Source organism: Procambarus clarkii, chromosome 77 (genome assembly GCF_040958095.1).
Source record: "Procambarus clarkii isolate CNS0578487 chromosome 77, FALCON_Pclarkii_2.0, whole genome shotgun sequence".
In the NCBI taxonomy this organism is placed as follows: Eukaryota; Metazoa; Arthropoda; class Malacostraca; order Decapoda; family Cambaridae; genus Procambarus; species Procambarus clarkii.
In genome coordinates this window covers 17,192,643-17,210,505 of record NC_091226.1, presented here as the reverse complement: position 1 = coordinate 17,210,505, position 17,863 = coordinate 17,192,643, and the positions used below count along the sequence as shown (strand labels likewise).

Genomic DNA, 17,863 nt, shown 5'->3' with positions numbered 1-17,863 from the left:
ATGGGTCAACAACCCGTCCTCTTAAAAATAACGTCACTTTTGGCTCGTATGCGCACTATGGCCAAATTTGAACGTTATTTGAAATGAAATCGACTCACAAAAAGTGACGTGCTGTTCCGTTTAAGTCGTCCGGCCTACTCGGACACGCTAGAAGAAACTTTCAATTCACGTTTTTCATAACGTTTTGAAACTTTATTAGACTTTCCTGCCCACCTAACCTATCAGAGGACCCTTAACTTACTGTTGAAAAAAAAAATCCCAAATTTATTTTCATTTTTTCATTTTCAAATTACGTCCAATTTCGGCCATACGGGCAAATGGCCAAAAGCGACGTTATTTTTAAGAGGACAGGTTGCGTCAGAACCACAGTAACTTTCTTTGATAAAAAGGAATGGTCCAAGAGGTGGCTAATTGAGTTTAACTAAACCAAATGTCCACCAATAAAGCTAGACGACAAGAACAAAGCTGGTGTCCAAGATACCAAATGGGGAAGTAAACTACACTGAACAGGTAAAGCACAGTGTAACACCGAGCCTCTCGCCTTACATGTGCAAGGTTGGCAAACACACACACTACCTTGAGGAGACTGAACAGTGTCAGGGTATTTGTATACCAATGTCAGACCAATTCAGTAATATGCAGCACCAGCATGAAGTCCTTATCTCAAGCAAAAAGGAAACTTGAGACGATTCAAAGGCAAGTTCCAGACAAGCTCCGAAGCCAAGAGGTATGAAGAATGAAGAGAAAGTAAATTAAACCTGGTTGTGGAAAAGACTCAGACATGATCACTACACACAGACTTATCAGTGGAATAGGGCGAACACATGAGGAGAGACCATTTACCATGGATGGTACACGATTAATTGGGGAATACAGATCAAAAAGTATCAACCTATCTTATCTCCTATCGTAAAGTAAATTTTTGATACAAAACGTATCAAAAAAAGCAAACACGTGAAAAGCATTAAGAACTGATGTAGTGGAAGGAGGCTTCATAACCAGCTTCAAATGTAGATATGATGACTCTGTACGCTTGCAAACTTTACACCACAACTGAAGTGGAAAAACTAAAACTAAAGAAAAGTGGGGACTTTGGGAGCTGTAGCACATCTCTGTCAAGTATAACTATTCCCCCTTCTCTTTCCCCATTGAACACACACTTAGACTATGTAAACACATTCAGGCGGTAACATTCATGCATAGGCTATGTATATGCTTGGTAACATTCATGCATAGGCTATGTATATGCTTGTGTATTGACTAACAGAAGCGCATAACACAGCGTGTTGCATCAAAATAAAATCCCATGAAGGTGTAACAACAGCCTTGCACATTGAACTAGTGTGGTCAAGTGCCAGTCTTCTACCACTGATAGGCCGAGCGTTGCCCCCCCCCACCTCACTGCCTCTCACTTGGGTCTCTCAACCAAACCTGTTATCCTTGACACAGCTAAAGATGACCTTCAGTTATCGATCTGCAAACCCATTCAAGCTAACGAGCAATTTACGTAGACTGAGGGCAAGTAAGGTATTATGACGCCCCTCCCCCCCCCCCCTCTTTCCCTGTTAATACAGTGTTACAGTACTAATAATACCCAACACCGGTACTAGCAATAACTCAATACCGTCATACCAGAAGCATGTGTTGATATTGGGCTGTCCGTAACCCCCCCCCCCCCCCAAGGACTTAGCACCCGGTAAAGATACGTCAGGAAACGTGCAAAAGAGCGCTGCTCTCGTCACGATAAAGGTCCAGTTTCACCACCTCGTAGCATCTGTAGTCCCGTTTAGCATGTTACTGTTCCATGAGGGTGTACCTGGAGCCACAGATCAGCAACTGGTCATTACCAGCGAACAAGATAGTACTGGTTAAGTGTACTCACTGATGTTGACCTTCTGCTGAGCGAGGGTCCCAGGGAGCAGCAGCAGCATTAGGGAGAGTCGCAGAGCTGCGCCGGGCCTCGTCATCGTCGTATATAAGTTATCTTGCTGTGACATCGTGGCACGCGTCAGTGTGGCTGGTCACCTGACATCAAACGTCTCTGGGACCAGCCCGTGACCACCTCCCCCAGGCCAGTGTGACCTCCACTCACAAGTATCAACTCTTCAGACTCTTGGCTTGATATACTTTTAGTTTCTTGCGTGACTGAGTTCACTCCCACACTATATTGCTTCCCTCGTATCTTCAACTTGCCCTACAATATCTTCGCACCACAGACGTCACAGTAGCTGCCACTAGAGGGGGGGAGAGAGGGCAAGATCCTCAGCTGGTCTCCACAATGATCTAGAAAAGCACAAATGTGTGATTAGCGGGGCTCCGTCACCCCCTGTGTAATCTTAGTTTTTGATTCATAAATCTAAAATTATTAGGCAACAATAACCATAAACGCAAGTGAGAAATGAATTATAAATTACGATATAAACACTATTATTGTCCTACGTGCTCTATCAAACTTATTTGAACATACATATTGCAAATCAACATGTTATATGCACTGCGAGATTCTGAAACTGACCAATAGCCAATATCCTTATCGATATTTTTCCATGATAAAAACCTAAACCTTCCCAAAACTCTTCGCCAGCAAGGTCGCACGAAACACTACACAATGACGCCACTTTACAGAATAAAATGTAACCTACAAATTGCAATAATAATATAAACAAAACTCACCTGCCAAGGAACAAGCGGCGAACACTGCTTTCTTGCTCTTTTCCAGGCGATGACTGAGCTGAAGCCCGGGCCAGGACCAGTCAGTGAGCCGTCGGGATGCGCAGGGTCGGGGACGGGCAGCTCTTCCTCCACCAATCACCGCACTCCATTCACTTAAGCTCCTCCCCTTTTGAAACTGCCAACCAATCAGATGTCGCCCCGACACATCAGGAATTTTGTGTGTAATGTCGTTTCTATACATCAATTTAAAATCAGAGGCTATGATGTTTCTTTACAAATATGATTCGGGGTTGATTGTATAATCCAACATGTATATCTAATGCGTGTATAGGGAACCGTGAATGCTTTTCAATTAAGGAACATGCGTCAAGTAGTTCACTCAAGACATGATGACCACAGCTGACGGACTCTTGAGTCAGCTACCATTTACACATTAAAAACTAGTGTTCAATCCAAGGTCGCAACACCTTCACTCTCTTACAAAGTTTCCACGAGGGTAGAACGACATAATTGTAATGAATATTCTCGTAACTCTTGCTGGGCTTAAATTATCTTTTTGAATTAGTCTTAACTACAAACACGTGAGTCTGTACATGCAAACATTTGAAGGAGTGTAAATATAATTGCTGAATCACATTCAAACATTAAGTAGCATTCAAACAGTTAAGTGTTATCTCAAGACAGATACTTGATGCCCTGTCCAGCAACAAACACTGTCTATAGCGACTTGATAAGGGTCCAGGACTTGATATCCTGGACTTGTCAAGGGTTTAGGACTTGTCAAGGGTCCAGGACTTGACAGGGATCCAGGACTTGATATCCTAGACTTGTCAAGGGTCCAGGACTTGATATCCTAGACTTGTCAAGGGTCCAGGACTTGATATCCTAGACTTGTCAAGGGTCCAGGACTTGACAGGGGTCCAGGACAAGCACAGGGACAAGGTCGCGTGTTCCGGATGTTCTAGCGAAACTGGATCAATAAACGAAATATAAAATATGTAATCCGGAAAAGGTTGATTATAAATGTCAAGAACCGTGGCCTTGTTTTGTGTGTACTCACCTAGTTGTACTTACCTAGTTGTACTTACCTAGTTGTGATTCGGCTCTTTGGTCCCGCCTCTCAACCGTCAATCAACAGGTGTACAGGTTCCTGAGCCTACTAGGCTCTATCATATCTACATTTGAAACTGTGTATGGAGTCTGCCTCCACCATATCCCTTCCTACTGCATTCTATTTACTAACTACTCTGATACTGAACAAGTTTTTTCTAATGTCTCTATGGCTCATTTGGGTACTCAGCTTCCACCTGTGTTCCCTTGTGCGTGTACCACCCGTGTTAAATAATCCATCCTTGTCGACCCTGTCATTCCCCTGAGAATTTTGCAGGTGGTGATTATGTCTTTCGGAGCATTTATGTCTTTCAGCGACGTAAGGTGCAATTCACACTGCCTTTCCTCGTAACTCATGCCTCTTAGTTCTGGGACTGGCCTAGTGGCATACCTCTGAACTTTTTCCAGATTTGTCTTGTGCTTGACAAGGTACGGGCTCCATGCTGGGGCTGCATACTCCAGGATTGGTCTTACACTTGTGGTATACAAGGTTCTGAAGGATTCCTTACACAGGTTATGAAGGCAGTTCTGATGTTACTCAGCCTCGCATACGCCGCAGATGTTATTCTTTTAATGTGGGCTTCAAGTGACAGGTTTGGCGAGATGAATTCCTAGACCTTTCTCTGTCCGTTTCATGAAGGATTTCATCTCCCATTCGGTATTTGAGTCTGGCCTTCTGTTTCCTTCGCCTAGTTTCATTACCTTACATTTACTTTGGTTGCACTTTAGTAACCATCTGCTGGACCATTCCTTCAGTTTATCAAGGTCATCCTGTAGCCTCATACTATCTTCGGTCTTAATCCTCCTCACAATTTTTGCATCATCAGCAAACATTGAGAGGAACGAGCCGTGTGTGAGTGTGTGAGAGAGAGTGAGTGAGAGAGTGAGGACTCGCCTATTTGTGCCTGCAGGATCGAGTATCGACTTGGATTCCGCCTTTCTAGCCGTCAGTTGTTTATAGCAATGACTCCTGTCTTATTTCCCTATCATATCTAGTTTTAAAACTATGAATAGTTTGCTTCCACAGTCTGCTCCTTAAGTTCATTGAATTTTTCCACTACTCACGCTAAAAGAAAACTTCCTAACACATTGTGATTCATCTGAGTTTTCAGCTTTCATCCATGTCCCCTTGTTCTGTTGTGTACTGTCCCTTTGGTCTCCTCTCACCTAATCCCATTTCCATAACTTTACATGTGTTGAACTCCAGTAGCCATTTCTCTGTTACTTGTTCAAGTCCTCTTGGAGGATCCTACAATCCTCATGTCAACTCTTCTCATTAATTTTGCGTCATCCGCGAACATCGACATATAGGGGACTAAAACATTTAATTTCCGTATATTAGAAATAGAACTGGTCCCAGCACCAATCCTTAAAGTACTCCACTTGTCGGAACTTCAGACACGAAATTACTAACCTCTAACATACCAAGCCAAAACGGTCATGTTAGGACATACTAAAATTACTAATCTAATAATCATGAGAGAATCATAATAGGAATACAGTAATGGCTTCTCAGAGAAAATGGGATATTGCCACGTACGCACAACCGTCTCACAAAACATACAACGTACATACAATACATATAGCCATACATACAACGAAGTTATCCAGCCATACAACGAAGTTATCCAGCCATACAACGAAGTTATCCAGCCCCACACACTGCAAGGTTATCCAGCCATACAACGAAGTTATCCAGCCTTCCATAAAAACGATGTTAATACAGCTTTGTATGCAACAGCCGGCCAGTAGCGGTTGCCAGACACCACATTGTAACCCAGCAACAGCTGCCAGTGGATTGAGAAAAATAAAAATCAGGATTTGGGGTGATTAAACTAGTTTATTTTTTTGCTGTATATATATATATATATATATATATATATATATATATATATATATATATATATATATATATATATATATATATATATATATATATATATATATATATATATATATATATATATATATATATATATATGTCGTACCTAGTAGCCAGAACTCACTTCTCAGCCTACTATTCAAGGCCCGATTTGCCTAATAAGCCAAGTTTTCCTGAATTAATATATTTACTATAATTTTTTTCTTATGAAATGATAAAGCAACCCTTTTCTCTATGTATGAGGTCATTTTTTTTTTATTGGAGTTAAAATTAACGTAGATATATGACCGAACCTAACCAACCCTACCTAACCTATATTTATAGGTAAGGTTAGGTTAGGTAGCCAAAAAAAGCTAGGTTAGGTTAGGTAGGTTAGGTAGACGAAAAAACATTAATTCATAAAAACTTGGCTTATTAGGCAAATCGGGCCTGAATAGTAGGCTGAGAAGTGCGTTCTGGCTATTAGGTACGACATATTATATATATATATATATATATATATATATATATATATATATATATATATATATATATATATATATATATATCTATCCCTGATTACAAGCAACCCAGGTCAATAATATTTTTCTGAAAACAAATCCTTGAAGGGTAATTAGTCTTAAAACAATTCATATATCTTCCGATTTATACTGCATTAATATATTAGATTTGTCTTTAAATTTGAACAAAATAACTCTAGAATATTTTATAGATTATTAACAAATATTGAACTTGCATATATACTGTAGTTTAAAAATTAAAGATAATGGTATTTAGTCAAAATGTATTGAGCACAGATTTCATCTTTATACATTGGTATGTATACATTACCAATGTATACATAAACATTATACATTAGAGTTTATTCTGATATTTATAGAAATCTAAATCACGTAACTTAAACTGGTACATAAATGAACAGATATCTTCAGTTGACTAAGATCACATACAACAGTCTTCAGTTGACCAAGATCACATACAACAGTCTTCAGTTGACTAAGATCACATACAACAGTCTTCAGTTGACTAAGATCACATACAACAGTCTCCAGTTGACTAAGATCACATACAACAGTCTTCAGTTGACTAAGATCACATACAACAGTCTTCAGTTGACTAAGATCACATACAACAGTCTTCAGTTGACTAAGATCACATACAACAGTCTTCAGTTGACTAAGATCACATACAACAGTCTTCAGTTGACTAAGATCACATACAACAGTCTTCAGTTGACTAAGATCACATACAACAGTCTTCAGTTGACTAAGATCACATACAACAGTCTTCAGTTGACTAAGATCACATACAACAGTCTTCAGTTGACTAAGATCACATACAACAAGTCTGATACTCTTGCTTCAGTTGACTAAATATGCATAAATTAATATGTACAAGGATATGTAAATCTTTATTAAAATCGAGAAACGCCTGAAAATTTAAGTTAATGCAGTTTTTTTAATACATTCAAATTAATTATAACTTAATACGAGGTGAATCACCCCTGACCTAATATGCTTCTATACTAAATGCTTCATCTCTATGTATATTCACTATATTGACATAATATTGTCTCATAGGCCTACACTATCATCTAAATATATATTTTTTGAGTTTATAACAAACAACTAGGGTTTATTTAATCTTAAAAAGTTTGCGCTTAAATTAAGAAAGAAAACGAGCAAAATTATACAAAGAAAACAGGAAGGTAATTATGCTTCAAAAGGCTGCACAGCAACCTATGCAAGACGGCACTTTTGCGTATATGACATTAATAAATTGTCAAACATAATATTGAAACGTTTAATAAAACTAACATTTTCCTTACACAGCATAAAACATTACTAGGAACAACATCTGTATAAATACATTAATTAAGTCACTATTATTGAGCTATATTCAGTGTACTTTGTCGTGATACTCTGAGACGTAGTATGTTAGTCCGTTAATCTGTCTGTAGACAGTCTAACCGATTGCCTGTAGACAGTCCATTAGTCTACAGACAGTCCTTTAGACCGTACAGTCCGTGGAAGGAAGTGGAGCCGTGTTTTAAGCACGCGTCAACAGCCTCAAAGTTTTGCGTGTTTACAAAACACTTTTGATTCTTACGTGAAAATGGTTCTAACAGCGGCAATTTCAGATTGAAATGTTAACATTTTCGGTACATTAGACCTATAAATTATATATTCAATGGACTTACAATATACAATACACGTGTTAAACCATTATACTTCATGCATCATACTCGCATGATCACAATGCCTCATGAGAGTTTACATTCTTCAGGCCATACGAACAACAACTCAGGGTATCAGATATGCTCCGGCAACAATATACTTCAAAAGATATACTCACGTTTCACATACACTTCAGGGAGGGTATACAGGAAAGGTCAAGATATGTTAAGACTAGTAGATGCCAGATATAATACAAACTAAACTAACATTTATTTATGAAAATTAAGACTATTCCTTGAACTTGAGATTATATCAGGCTTCAGAGAGCAACCCGTTCTCGCACTTTCGTATAGTCAATATTGACTTATTAAATGCGTGCATATGTGACATACTAAACATACTAGTTTACCTTGAAAAGCTTCATAGAAAACACCGACCTTACCTAACCTTCTTAGTATGTTAAGATAAGCATCTTATTGCTTCATAATTACAATTATTACTTAACCTATTATAGGTATAGGTTAAGTAATTGTAATTACGAAGCAATAAGATACTTATCTTAACATACTAAGAAGGTTAGGCAAGGTCGGTGTTTTCTATGAAGCTTTTCAAGGTAAACTAGTATGTCACATATGCACGTATTTAATAAGTCAATATTGACTAATAAAGTGCGAGAACGGGTTGCAGAGGTTACATGTAAGGTCTCATACTGTATCTTAGTTTAACAGTCTAAAAGTAGGTTAAGAACTACAGGAATTATAATCTTCACCAGCGACAGTCTACACCAGAGACAGACTACAGGAAACAATCAATTTCAGGTTGATAATGTAATGTATTCCAGTTCGAAAAAAAAGATATATTTCAGTAAGAATCAATTACTGTAGATAATGTACATTAAACCAGTGTAAACACTGAATACATAAATTTTTAGTATACGAAGCTATTAAACTTTACTTATAATACCCATGTATGGAGGATCATACATCAACACGACACATACTTAAGAATGTGTCACACTCCAGAGAAGCATCGCACATAAGAGCTAAGAGCCTGGGGCCAGATTCACAAAAGCACTTACGAACCTGTACATCTTTTCTCAATCTTTGGCGGCTTTGTTCCCAATTATTAAACAGTTAATGAGCTCCGAAGCACCAGGAGGCTGTTTATAACAACAACAACAGTTGATTGGCAAGTTTTCATGCTTGTAAATTGTTCAATAAATGTAACCAAAGCCGTTAAAGATTGAGGAAAGATGTACACGTTCGTAAGTGCTTGCGTAAGTGCTTTCGTGAATCTGGCCCCTGATCTTGTACTATACAGAGATAATGCAATAGACGCAAAAGAATGATACAGAAAATCCCAGATTCTGTGCCAATTTTTGACAGGCAATGAAGGGACGGTAAATAGGAACTATAATAAAATTAGAGACTAAATATCCAGGATAAATACATGTATATGATAAAAGTCCAGGAGAGAATAATTAGTATAATGAAAGTAACTAGGAGGCATAAAGAGCAATTAGAAAATATAAATAGATTAGTAATTCAAGTAAGAACAAGATGCATGGATAAGGATAAAAATGTACGGAAAACTAAATAGGATAAAGACAGATATACCAAAACAGATAAATAGAGCCTAAAGCAAATAATGACTACAATACGAATAAAGGAAACCAAATAAGGACATTAAACATGGATAAAGGAAACGAAATTTATCAAAATTGGGAACAAAAGCCTTTTCTACAATGATTATACATTGATCTGGCAACTGTGTTGAGAGGAATGGTTAGGCTTCTCACCGAACTGGTATCACATTTGTACTCTGGTCTCACGACAGCTTTGAGCACAGACTTGGCAACAGTTGCAGGCGATGAGTCACAATAACGTGGCTAAAGTAAGTTGACCAGGGGCCAGATTCACGAAAGCAGTTACGCAAACACTTACGAACCTGTACATCTTTTCTCAATCTTTGGCGGCTTTGTTTCCAATTATTAAACAGTAATGAGCCCCGAAGCACCAGGAGGCTGTTTATAACAATAACAACAGTTGATTGGCAAGTTTTCATGCTTGTAAACTGTTTAATAAATGTAACCAAAGCCGTCAAAGATTGAGGAAAGATGTACACGTTCGTAAGTACATGCGTAACTGCTTCTTGAATCTGGCTCCAGACCACACACTAGAAAGTGAAGGGACGACGACGTTTCGGTCCGTCCTGGACCATTCTCAATCAACTTGAGAATGGTCCAGGACGGACCGAAACGTCGTCGTCCCTTCACCTTCTAGTGTGTGGTCTCGTCAACTTGGCAATAGTTGTCCATCTGTCTAATATTTGTACACTGATCTGGTAACACTAACATTGTGAAAGTTGCAACCGTTCAACTCTCCAATGTGCCATGCAAAGCCAAATGCCTTTGCAAATTCTGGTATATTTTGTCAAGTTATTTAATTCGCGTCAGTCTACTGTTTAATTGCAATTACTAATGTTGCAAACTGACCAACATTTCATAATCTATCCAATTACGATTTGTTTCGAGTTCCTGTCTGCTTAAATAATTTAAAAAATATAGATTTAAAATGCTTGAATGCATATGGAACTATCGTACTAATATAGAATCGAGTCATAGTAAATCTTCACTACCTACCTATCTGTTGCACAATATATAATTTTTATATATAATGTGCAACATAATAACATACGATTGTTATAGATATACTGGCAAGGTAGTCAGTTGTGCATCATATATATGGACCAAAAATATTAAAAATACAATTATCAAGATTATTTTATTTCGTGAAAAATATCTGAACCATCTATTATAAATATTATTATTATTATTATTAATATTATTATTATTATTGAGAAAATCAGTTGGAGCCGTGAGGAAGATTCAAACCCATGTGCTCAAGGTACTCCCAGACACACACTACACTACCACACAGCGCGCGCAAAAAATAAAAAAAACTTACAAAGTGGGATTCAACTGAATTTTCAAGGGTTCCCGGGGCTGCCACCGGAGCCTAATTGGGGTTTCAAAGTATATGCGGGGTATTGTGTGAAGCCCTGATTAGGCTTCAGTGGAAGTTTAAGGAAGCCTAGAGGATTCAGTTCAATCCCAGTTTGCAAGTTTTTTTTTTTTTGCCATGTCGTGGTGTAGTGGTGTTTGCCCGAGTCCCTAGAGCACATGGGTTCGAATCCTCCTCACGGTTTCTACTCATTTTCTCCCTCATACATCACGTTAATTTCATTTCGATGTACGAATATTATTATTATATAATTTATTACTTAAAACAATATTATCATATAATGTTTATTAATATTTAATGTGATATATAAATATAAATTTATCTCTATTTTGATTATACTTAAAGCTAAATGTTAATATTTTGTCTCCATGATGATACCAGCGACCAAACCTCACCTCTGACGGCATTAATCTATCCTTTGATAAATTCTGTTCAACCTGTCCTCTTAAAAATAACCGTTTTTGCCCGTATGGCCGAATTTGGACGTAATTTGAAAATGAAAATAAATTTGGGAGTTTTTTGTATCAACAGTAAATTAAGGGTCCTCTGATAGGTTAGTTGGGCAGGAAATTCTTAAAGTTTCAAAACGTTATGAAAAACGTTAATTTAAAGTGTCCTCTTATAACCTCTGCGCGTACGCCGGACGACTCAAATAGAAAACGGAACAGAACGTCACTTTTGTGAGTCGATTTCATTTCAAATTACGTCCAAATTTGGCCATAGCGCGCATACCAGCCAAAAGTGACGTTATTTTTAAGAGGACGGGTTGCTCTACGCCCATCTACCCAGGTCTTGGGGGAAAACATTTTGTATAAACAAAAATTATTATCCATACAGTAAGGATAGATGAGTTTGTTGTTGGGCAAGTGATAAGGAAGGAATATGTTGTGACTGGTGACGGAGGGGCCAGGTTTGAGGGCCCCCCACCATGTAGAAGGCAGTATGTGAGAGGGAGGGCCCACACCATGTAGAAGGCAGTATGTGAGAGGGAGGGCCCACACCATGTAGAAGGCAGTATGTGAGAGGGAGGGCCCCCACCATGTAGAAGGCAGTATGTGAGAGGGAGGGCCCACACCATGTAGAAGGCAGTATGTGAGAGGGAGGGCCCACACCATGTAGAAGGCAGTATGTGAGAGGGAGGGCCCACACCATGTAGAAGGCAGTATGTGAGAGGGAGGGGCCCCACCATGTAGAAGGCAGTATGTGAGAGGGAGGGGCCCCCACCATGTAGAAGGCAGTATGTGAGAGGGAGGGCCCCCACCATGTAGAAGGCAGTATGTGAGAGGGAGGGGCCACACCATGTAGAAGGCAGTATGTGAGAGGGAGGGCCCACACCATGTAGAAGGCAGTATGTGAGAGGGAGGGCCCACACCATGTAGAAGGCAGTATGTGAGAGGGAGGGCCCCCACCATGTAGAAGGCAGTATGTGAGAGGGAGGGCCCCCACCATGTAGAAGGCAGTATGTGAGAGGGAGGGCCCACACCATGTAGAAGGCAGTATGTGAGAGGGAGGGCCCCCACCATGTAGAAGGCAGTATGTGAGAGGGAGGGCCCCCACCATGTAGAAGGCAGTATGTGAGAGGGAGGGCCCCCACCATGTAGAAGGCAGTATGTGAGAGGGAGGGCCCACACCATGTAGAAGGCAGTATGTGAGAGGGAGGGCCCCCACCATGTAGAAGGCAGTATGTGAGAGGGAGGGGCCCAGGTCTGAGGGGGGCCCCCACCATGTAGCAGGGAGTGAATGAACTCAATTACGGTATACGAAACTTTGATCAATTTAAGTAACAATGCGTCAACACCAACGGCCGAATACAGGGTGACATCTGGAGTGGGAATTTCTCCCCTCGCTCTTGACTACCGGAGAAGGCTATGTAAGCAGTGTACAACACCCCCCCCCCCTCCCCCCGACACACACACACACACACACGCACACGCACACGCACACACACACACACACACGGCAGGGGCCTCGTAGCCTGGTGGATAGCGCGCAGGATTCGTAATTGTGTCGCGGGTTCGATTCCCGCACGAGGCAGAAACAAATGGGCAAAGTTTCTTTCACCCTGAATGCCCCCGTTATCTAGCAGTAAACAGGTACCCGAGAGTTAGTCAGCTGTCACGGGCTGCTTCCTGGAGTGTGTGTGTGGTGTGGGGGGAAAAAAAGTAGTAGCTAGTAAACAGTTGAGAGGCGGGCCGATAGAGCAAAGCTCAACCCCCGCAAAAACAACTAGGTGAAACACGGGTCCAGGGTCTGTATTTCAATTGCTAGCTTTGTTACACAATCGAATTGCTCGTTGAAACACGAACAAATATGTAGACCCGAAATCAAGTTCAAGTATGTTTATTGAGACAAGAAAGAAATACATCTGAAAGGGATAGAATAGCTTAGGCTATTTCTACCCTCCTTACAGAGCCGAAATCTTGTGAGGTGACGACCCCAGACGCCCCAGGCAGCCCTCCAGAGACCCCAGGCAGCCCTCCAGAGACCCCAGGCAGCCCTCCAGAGACCCCAGGCAGCCCTCCAGAGACCCCAGGCAGCCCTCCAGAGACCCCAGGCAGCCCTCCAGAGACCCCAGGCAGCCCTCCAAAGACCCCAGGCAGCCGCAGGTGGGCTCTCGCCTTGGCATCATGCCAGCGCGCACCTTCTACTCGGCTCAGATCACAGTTTAATTAAGGTAATTGCTCATAATTACTGTCATTATCATCACAGCGTCTCATATATTTATTACTTCTTGCACCCAAATACAGTTACCAAAACACCAGAGTCGATCAATTTTAGGTCAAAAGGTGAACGTATCCGGTGTTGGTGGTCCGCTCCCTCACCACACTACCACACACACGGGTGCTGGGGCCTCCACTACCGTCAACTACAGTGGTAGACAGGCCTGGGGTGTGAGGCACTGTGGACGTGGGGGAGGAAGGTGTAGGGTGTGACTACGGTGACAGGTGGTGCTGTGTGTCTTCTACGGTGAGCGGTGGAGGTCTCTCTCCACCCAAGGCAATTGTCATTGATTCTTGGCGTCTGTCGAAGGAAGAGTCCTAATTAGTGCTAGCGAAGGGCGAAAGACACACCCCCCCCCCTACCTACAATGAACCACATCCACTGAAACAACATCTAACTTGTCGCTAATTTATCCATGAAGTGCTCTAAGCAATAATCACTAGACGACGCTAAGCCAGTGTGTCTAAATAGAACTTAATGCGCTTAGTGTTATAACATTGTACTGAACCAGAGAGAATACCCAGCCGTACTGCGGTCACATCAAGGATCTTTACCTGATATTATGGACATTTGTTTTATAATGAAACAATAAAGTCTTTGTGGTGACAAAAAATGGCAAAATATAATGTAAAGTCTCTCCCGCTAGAGTTCAGTCTTTGCTGGCATAATGGTAGACTTGACTCCACTGATTAGTTACGAAGACATTGGTGATACATGCATGCCATTAGTGATACATGCATGCCATTAGTGATACACGCATGCCATTAGTGATACATGCATGCCATTAGTGATACATGCATGCCATTAGTGATACACGCATGCCATTAGTGATACACGCATGCCATTAGTGATACACGCATGCCATTAGTGATACACGCATGCCATTACAATACTACTGATAGTCAAGTAGACTTTATAGTCTTGGGATGAGTTGCGTCACCGGGTGGGTGATAGCCGTCATGCGATGTGTCTAGCTAGCTGATGGCACCTGGCGTGGGTGTGGGGGTGTGGCGTGGGGTACACAGGTCTCTTAGTGGGTCGAGTGGGTGTTTCGTGCGTGGGAATATGTATGGTGCTGGTGAGAGGTGTATAGTGTGGGAAGACTGGACTTGGGTCGTCACTGATATAGTGAGGAGTGGCACAGGTAAATGGTAAATAATGCTCAGTGTGATATTGGAGCTGCAAGTCACACGCGCTCTCCATTAGGTAATGGTGGTGGTGTCGGTAATGGCGGCGGTGTGGGGCAGGCGTGAAGGGGAGTAGAGGCGGGGAAGCAAGCACTCCAGATCCTTAGGCCATGAATGGTTTGACCATCGTTGCTGTGGAGTGCGCACCTGGCTTGCTTTTGTCCTTCCACCCTTTGTAAACGCACTCTACCACGATGAAGATGGCCGCCAGCAGGAACCCTGTCAAGAGGGACACCACAGGCAAGTCAATCGTCATACGTTCACCTACACACGCACACATACGTTCATACAACCCCACCCTACACACACACACACACACACACACACACACACACACACAGGAACTGACCGAGGAAGAGTAGGACGAAGGATCCCTGCATGTCAGCAAGAGAGACAGTCCTGGTAGCGTCGTCGCCGCCGCCCTGAGCCGTGACGGAGCACCGGTCCTTCCTGGGCCAGTAGTCCATCTTCCACTTCTGGATCAGTCCGCCCACCTGCATCCGCTTCAGCCTGAGGAAAGACGGCATGTGGGCGCCTGAACAGATCTGTCCAAATGACAAGATGCTGTACGACAGGATATGACAAACCATGTGTGATTACAAATACGTTAAAATTAGCAATAAATAGGAGTTATTGCTACTGAAATTTGCTGCAGGCGCAATTTTATTTTATATTCTGGAATTTGATGTTGAAACTAACAAGGTACAAATAATGTAAACATACTCTGCGTTAAACTTGTCAAGGAATGGACTTCCCTGTGGGACCGCCAGGGCCACGTTCTCGTCATAGAACTCCTCTGTGCCTGTGGACATAGCAAGTAACAGCGATCAGAGAGACAGGTAAATACCAGGAGCCACAGCTCACAAAATGTCAGCATTCAACAAAAGTTCTCAGAACTGTAGTGGGATACAGCACTAAATACCACGTAAATATTACAATAACAAAAATTCCCGCAAGCACTTTTACCCGAGGGCCACTAACACTTAAGGGCCTCGATGAATACTGAAAGCCGGCGGCTTGTCATAGTCCCCCACCCACCCCATTTGCCTTAGAAAGATTAAACGCAGAAGGTGGTCAGGAAAAGGTATTCTCCTACTGCCCCTTCCCCTCTGGCCCCTCCCTCCTTGCCTCTCTCACCTAGGGAGAAGTCGCAGGTGTTGGTGGCGAGGAACTGGTCCCTCATGAGGAAGAGGAGCGTGGTCTTCCAGCCCAGCAGGGCGTGGTCCGTGGTCCGGATCCGGTCCAGCAGCTGCGCCTGTTTGGCCTCGTCATGCTTCTCAGCGTACCTCCCCACCAGCGCGAACTTCCCCGTCGCGTCCTGTGGGCACACGCTGTGTGTAGTGGTGGGGGGCAGGGGGCAGAGGGGGAGAGTGGGGGGCAAGGGGGGGCGAGTGAGAGAAACAGACAAGTCGAAGTGTCCAAGTGGTTGGGCACCATTCCTTTCCCCCGTCCCATCCCAGTAACCTTATCTTCATATCCCTTCCAAGCGCCATACATGCATAATGACTTAGCGCCTTCTCTTAACTGCCTTACCAACTGCACCTTCACCGCCCTATGGCGCTTGGAAGGGATTTGAAGATAAGGTTACTGGGATATATATGCACACATATGTATGCGTATGTATATGTATGTATGTGTATAAAGTATATGTGGAGCTGATCAGAATTACATTTCACCTTTGTAAATCCACATTAATGATACTATGTAAAGAACACATGGAACACTTTATGTAGGGCAGACGTAACTCTGTATCTATGTATTTATGTCTGTAGGTTAGATTAACATTTTAAAAGCACTACAATCACCTTCTGTGGTTGATTGTTCAATAAATCCCTGAACTATATGTTGAACAGCTCTCTCACCCTGTCCATGGAGGACAGAAGAAAATGTATATATGCTGATTAGCACTGTAAATGTCTGGCCACGTCTGTAGTAGAAAATAATAATAATAAGCCCACAACATGCATGACTACCATGGAGCCCCCTGTGATGGTCACCACTACAACCATTTCTCAAGTTATAGAAATCAGATCTAGAGATATTAGAAGGAACTTTTTAGTGTCAGAGTGGTTGACAAATGGAATGCATTAGGCAGTAATGTGGTGGAGGCTGACTCCATACACAGTTTCAAGTGTAGATATGATAGAGCCCAATAGGCTCAGGAACCTGTACACCAGTTGATTGACAGTTGAGAGGCGGGACCAAAGAGCCAGAGCTCAACCCCCGCAAACACAACTAGGTGAGTACACACGCCGCCTCCACCCACATTAATCCCAGCCCCAGCGTCACGTCTCTCATTGAACCGAGATGTTATAAATCGGACGCCGAATCCAATCGTAATGCTGAACTTGGCAGAAATTACTTCCGAGGCAGATGATTTATTGAGCTTTGGAGCTGTGACACTATGCTATTGTGGTGAGTTACGAGGGGGGGGGGGGTATGGTGCTGTGACACGATGCTATTGTGGTTAGTTACGAGGAGGGGGGGGGGGGGTATAGTGCTATTGTACTCGCCTAGTTGTGCTTGCGGGGGTTGAGCTTTGGATCTTTGGTCCCGCCTCTCAACTGTCAATCAACTGGTGTACAGGTTCCTGAGCCTATTGGGCTCTATCATATCTACACTTGAAACTGTGTATGGAGTCAGCCTCCACCACATCACTGCCTAATGCATTCCATTTATTAACTACTCTGACGCTGAAAAAATTCTTTCTAACGTCTCTGTGGCTCATCTGGGTACTAAGTTTCCACCTGTGTCCCCTTGTTCGTGTTCCACCCGTGCTGAAGAGTTTGTCTTTGTCCACCCTGTCGATTCCCCTGAGAATTTTGTCTCCAAGCAACAGCCTGGTGGACCAAACTCTCACAAGTCAAGCCTGGCCTCGGGCCGGGCTTGGGGAGTAGAAGAACTCCCAGAACCCCATCAACCAGGTATATGTGGGCCTGCGGGCTGCTCCAAGCAACAGCCTGGTGGACCAAACTCTCACAAGTCAAGCCTGGCCTCGGGCCAGGCGTGGGGAGTAGAACAACTCCCAGAACCCCGTCAATCAGAGAACTTACCTGGAAGTAGTTCTCTAGTACAGTGCCGCGGAAGTAG

The 17,863-nt window shown here is 42.4% G+C and overlaps 2 protein-coding genes across 8 annotated transcripts in view; both read right to left on the bottom strand.

Moving 5' to 3' along the window:
* Ir25a (ionotropic receptor 25a) overlaps positions 1 to 2,825 on the bottom strand; it is a 50,146-nt gene extending 47,321 nt beyond the window's left edge. For 3 of the 4 annotated variants that reach the window (XM_045729217.2, XM_045729218.2, XM_069313956.1), the window contains exons 1-2: positions 2,674 to 2,825; positions 1,883 to 2,283 (exon numbers count right to left, since the gene is read on the bottom strand). In XM_045729217.2, coding sequence (XP_045585173.2) covers positions 1,883 to 1,997 — 115 coding nt within the window. In that variant the 5' untranslated portion in view covers positions 1,998 to 2,283; positions 2,674 to 2,825. Of the gene's footprint in view, positions 1 to 1,882; positions 2,284 to 2,515; positions 2,634 to 2,673 lie in introns of those variants that run through there. The other variant, XM_069313955.1, reaches the window with a different exon arrangement.
* Positions 2,826 to 13,568: 10,743 nt separating this feature from the next.
* The window catches only part of LOC123747176 (ionotropic receptor 93a), a 71,675-nt gene continuing 67,380 nt past the window's right edge, over positions 13,569 to 17,863 (bottom strand). For 2 of the 4 annotated variants that reach the window (XM_069313952.1, XM_069313951.1), the window contains exons 15-19: positions 17,827 to 17,863; positions 15,911 to 16,091; positions 15,497 to 15,575; positions 15,123 to 15,283; positions 13,743 to 14,992 (exon numbers count right to left, since the gene is read on the bottom strand). The exon at positions 17,827 to 17,863 is cut by the window's right edge and continues 184 nt beyond it. In XM_069313952.1, the coding sequence (XP_069170053.1) occupies positions 14,877 to 14,992; positions 15,123 to 15,283; positions 15,497 to 15,575; positions 15,911 to 16,091; positions 17,827 to 17,863 (574 nt within the window). In that variant the 3' untranslated portion in view covers positions 13,743 to 14,876. Of the gene's footprint in view, positions 14,993 to 15,122; positions 15,284 to 15,496; positions 15,576 to 15,910; positions 16,092 to 17,826 lie in introns of all 4 variants that reach the window. The other 2 variants (XM_069313953.1, XM_069313954.1) reach the window with 2 other exon arrangements.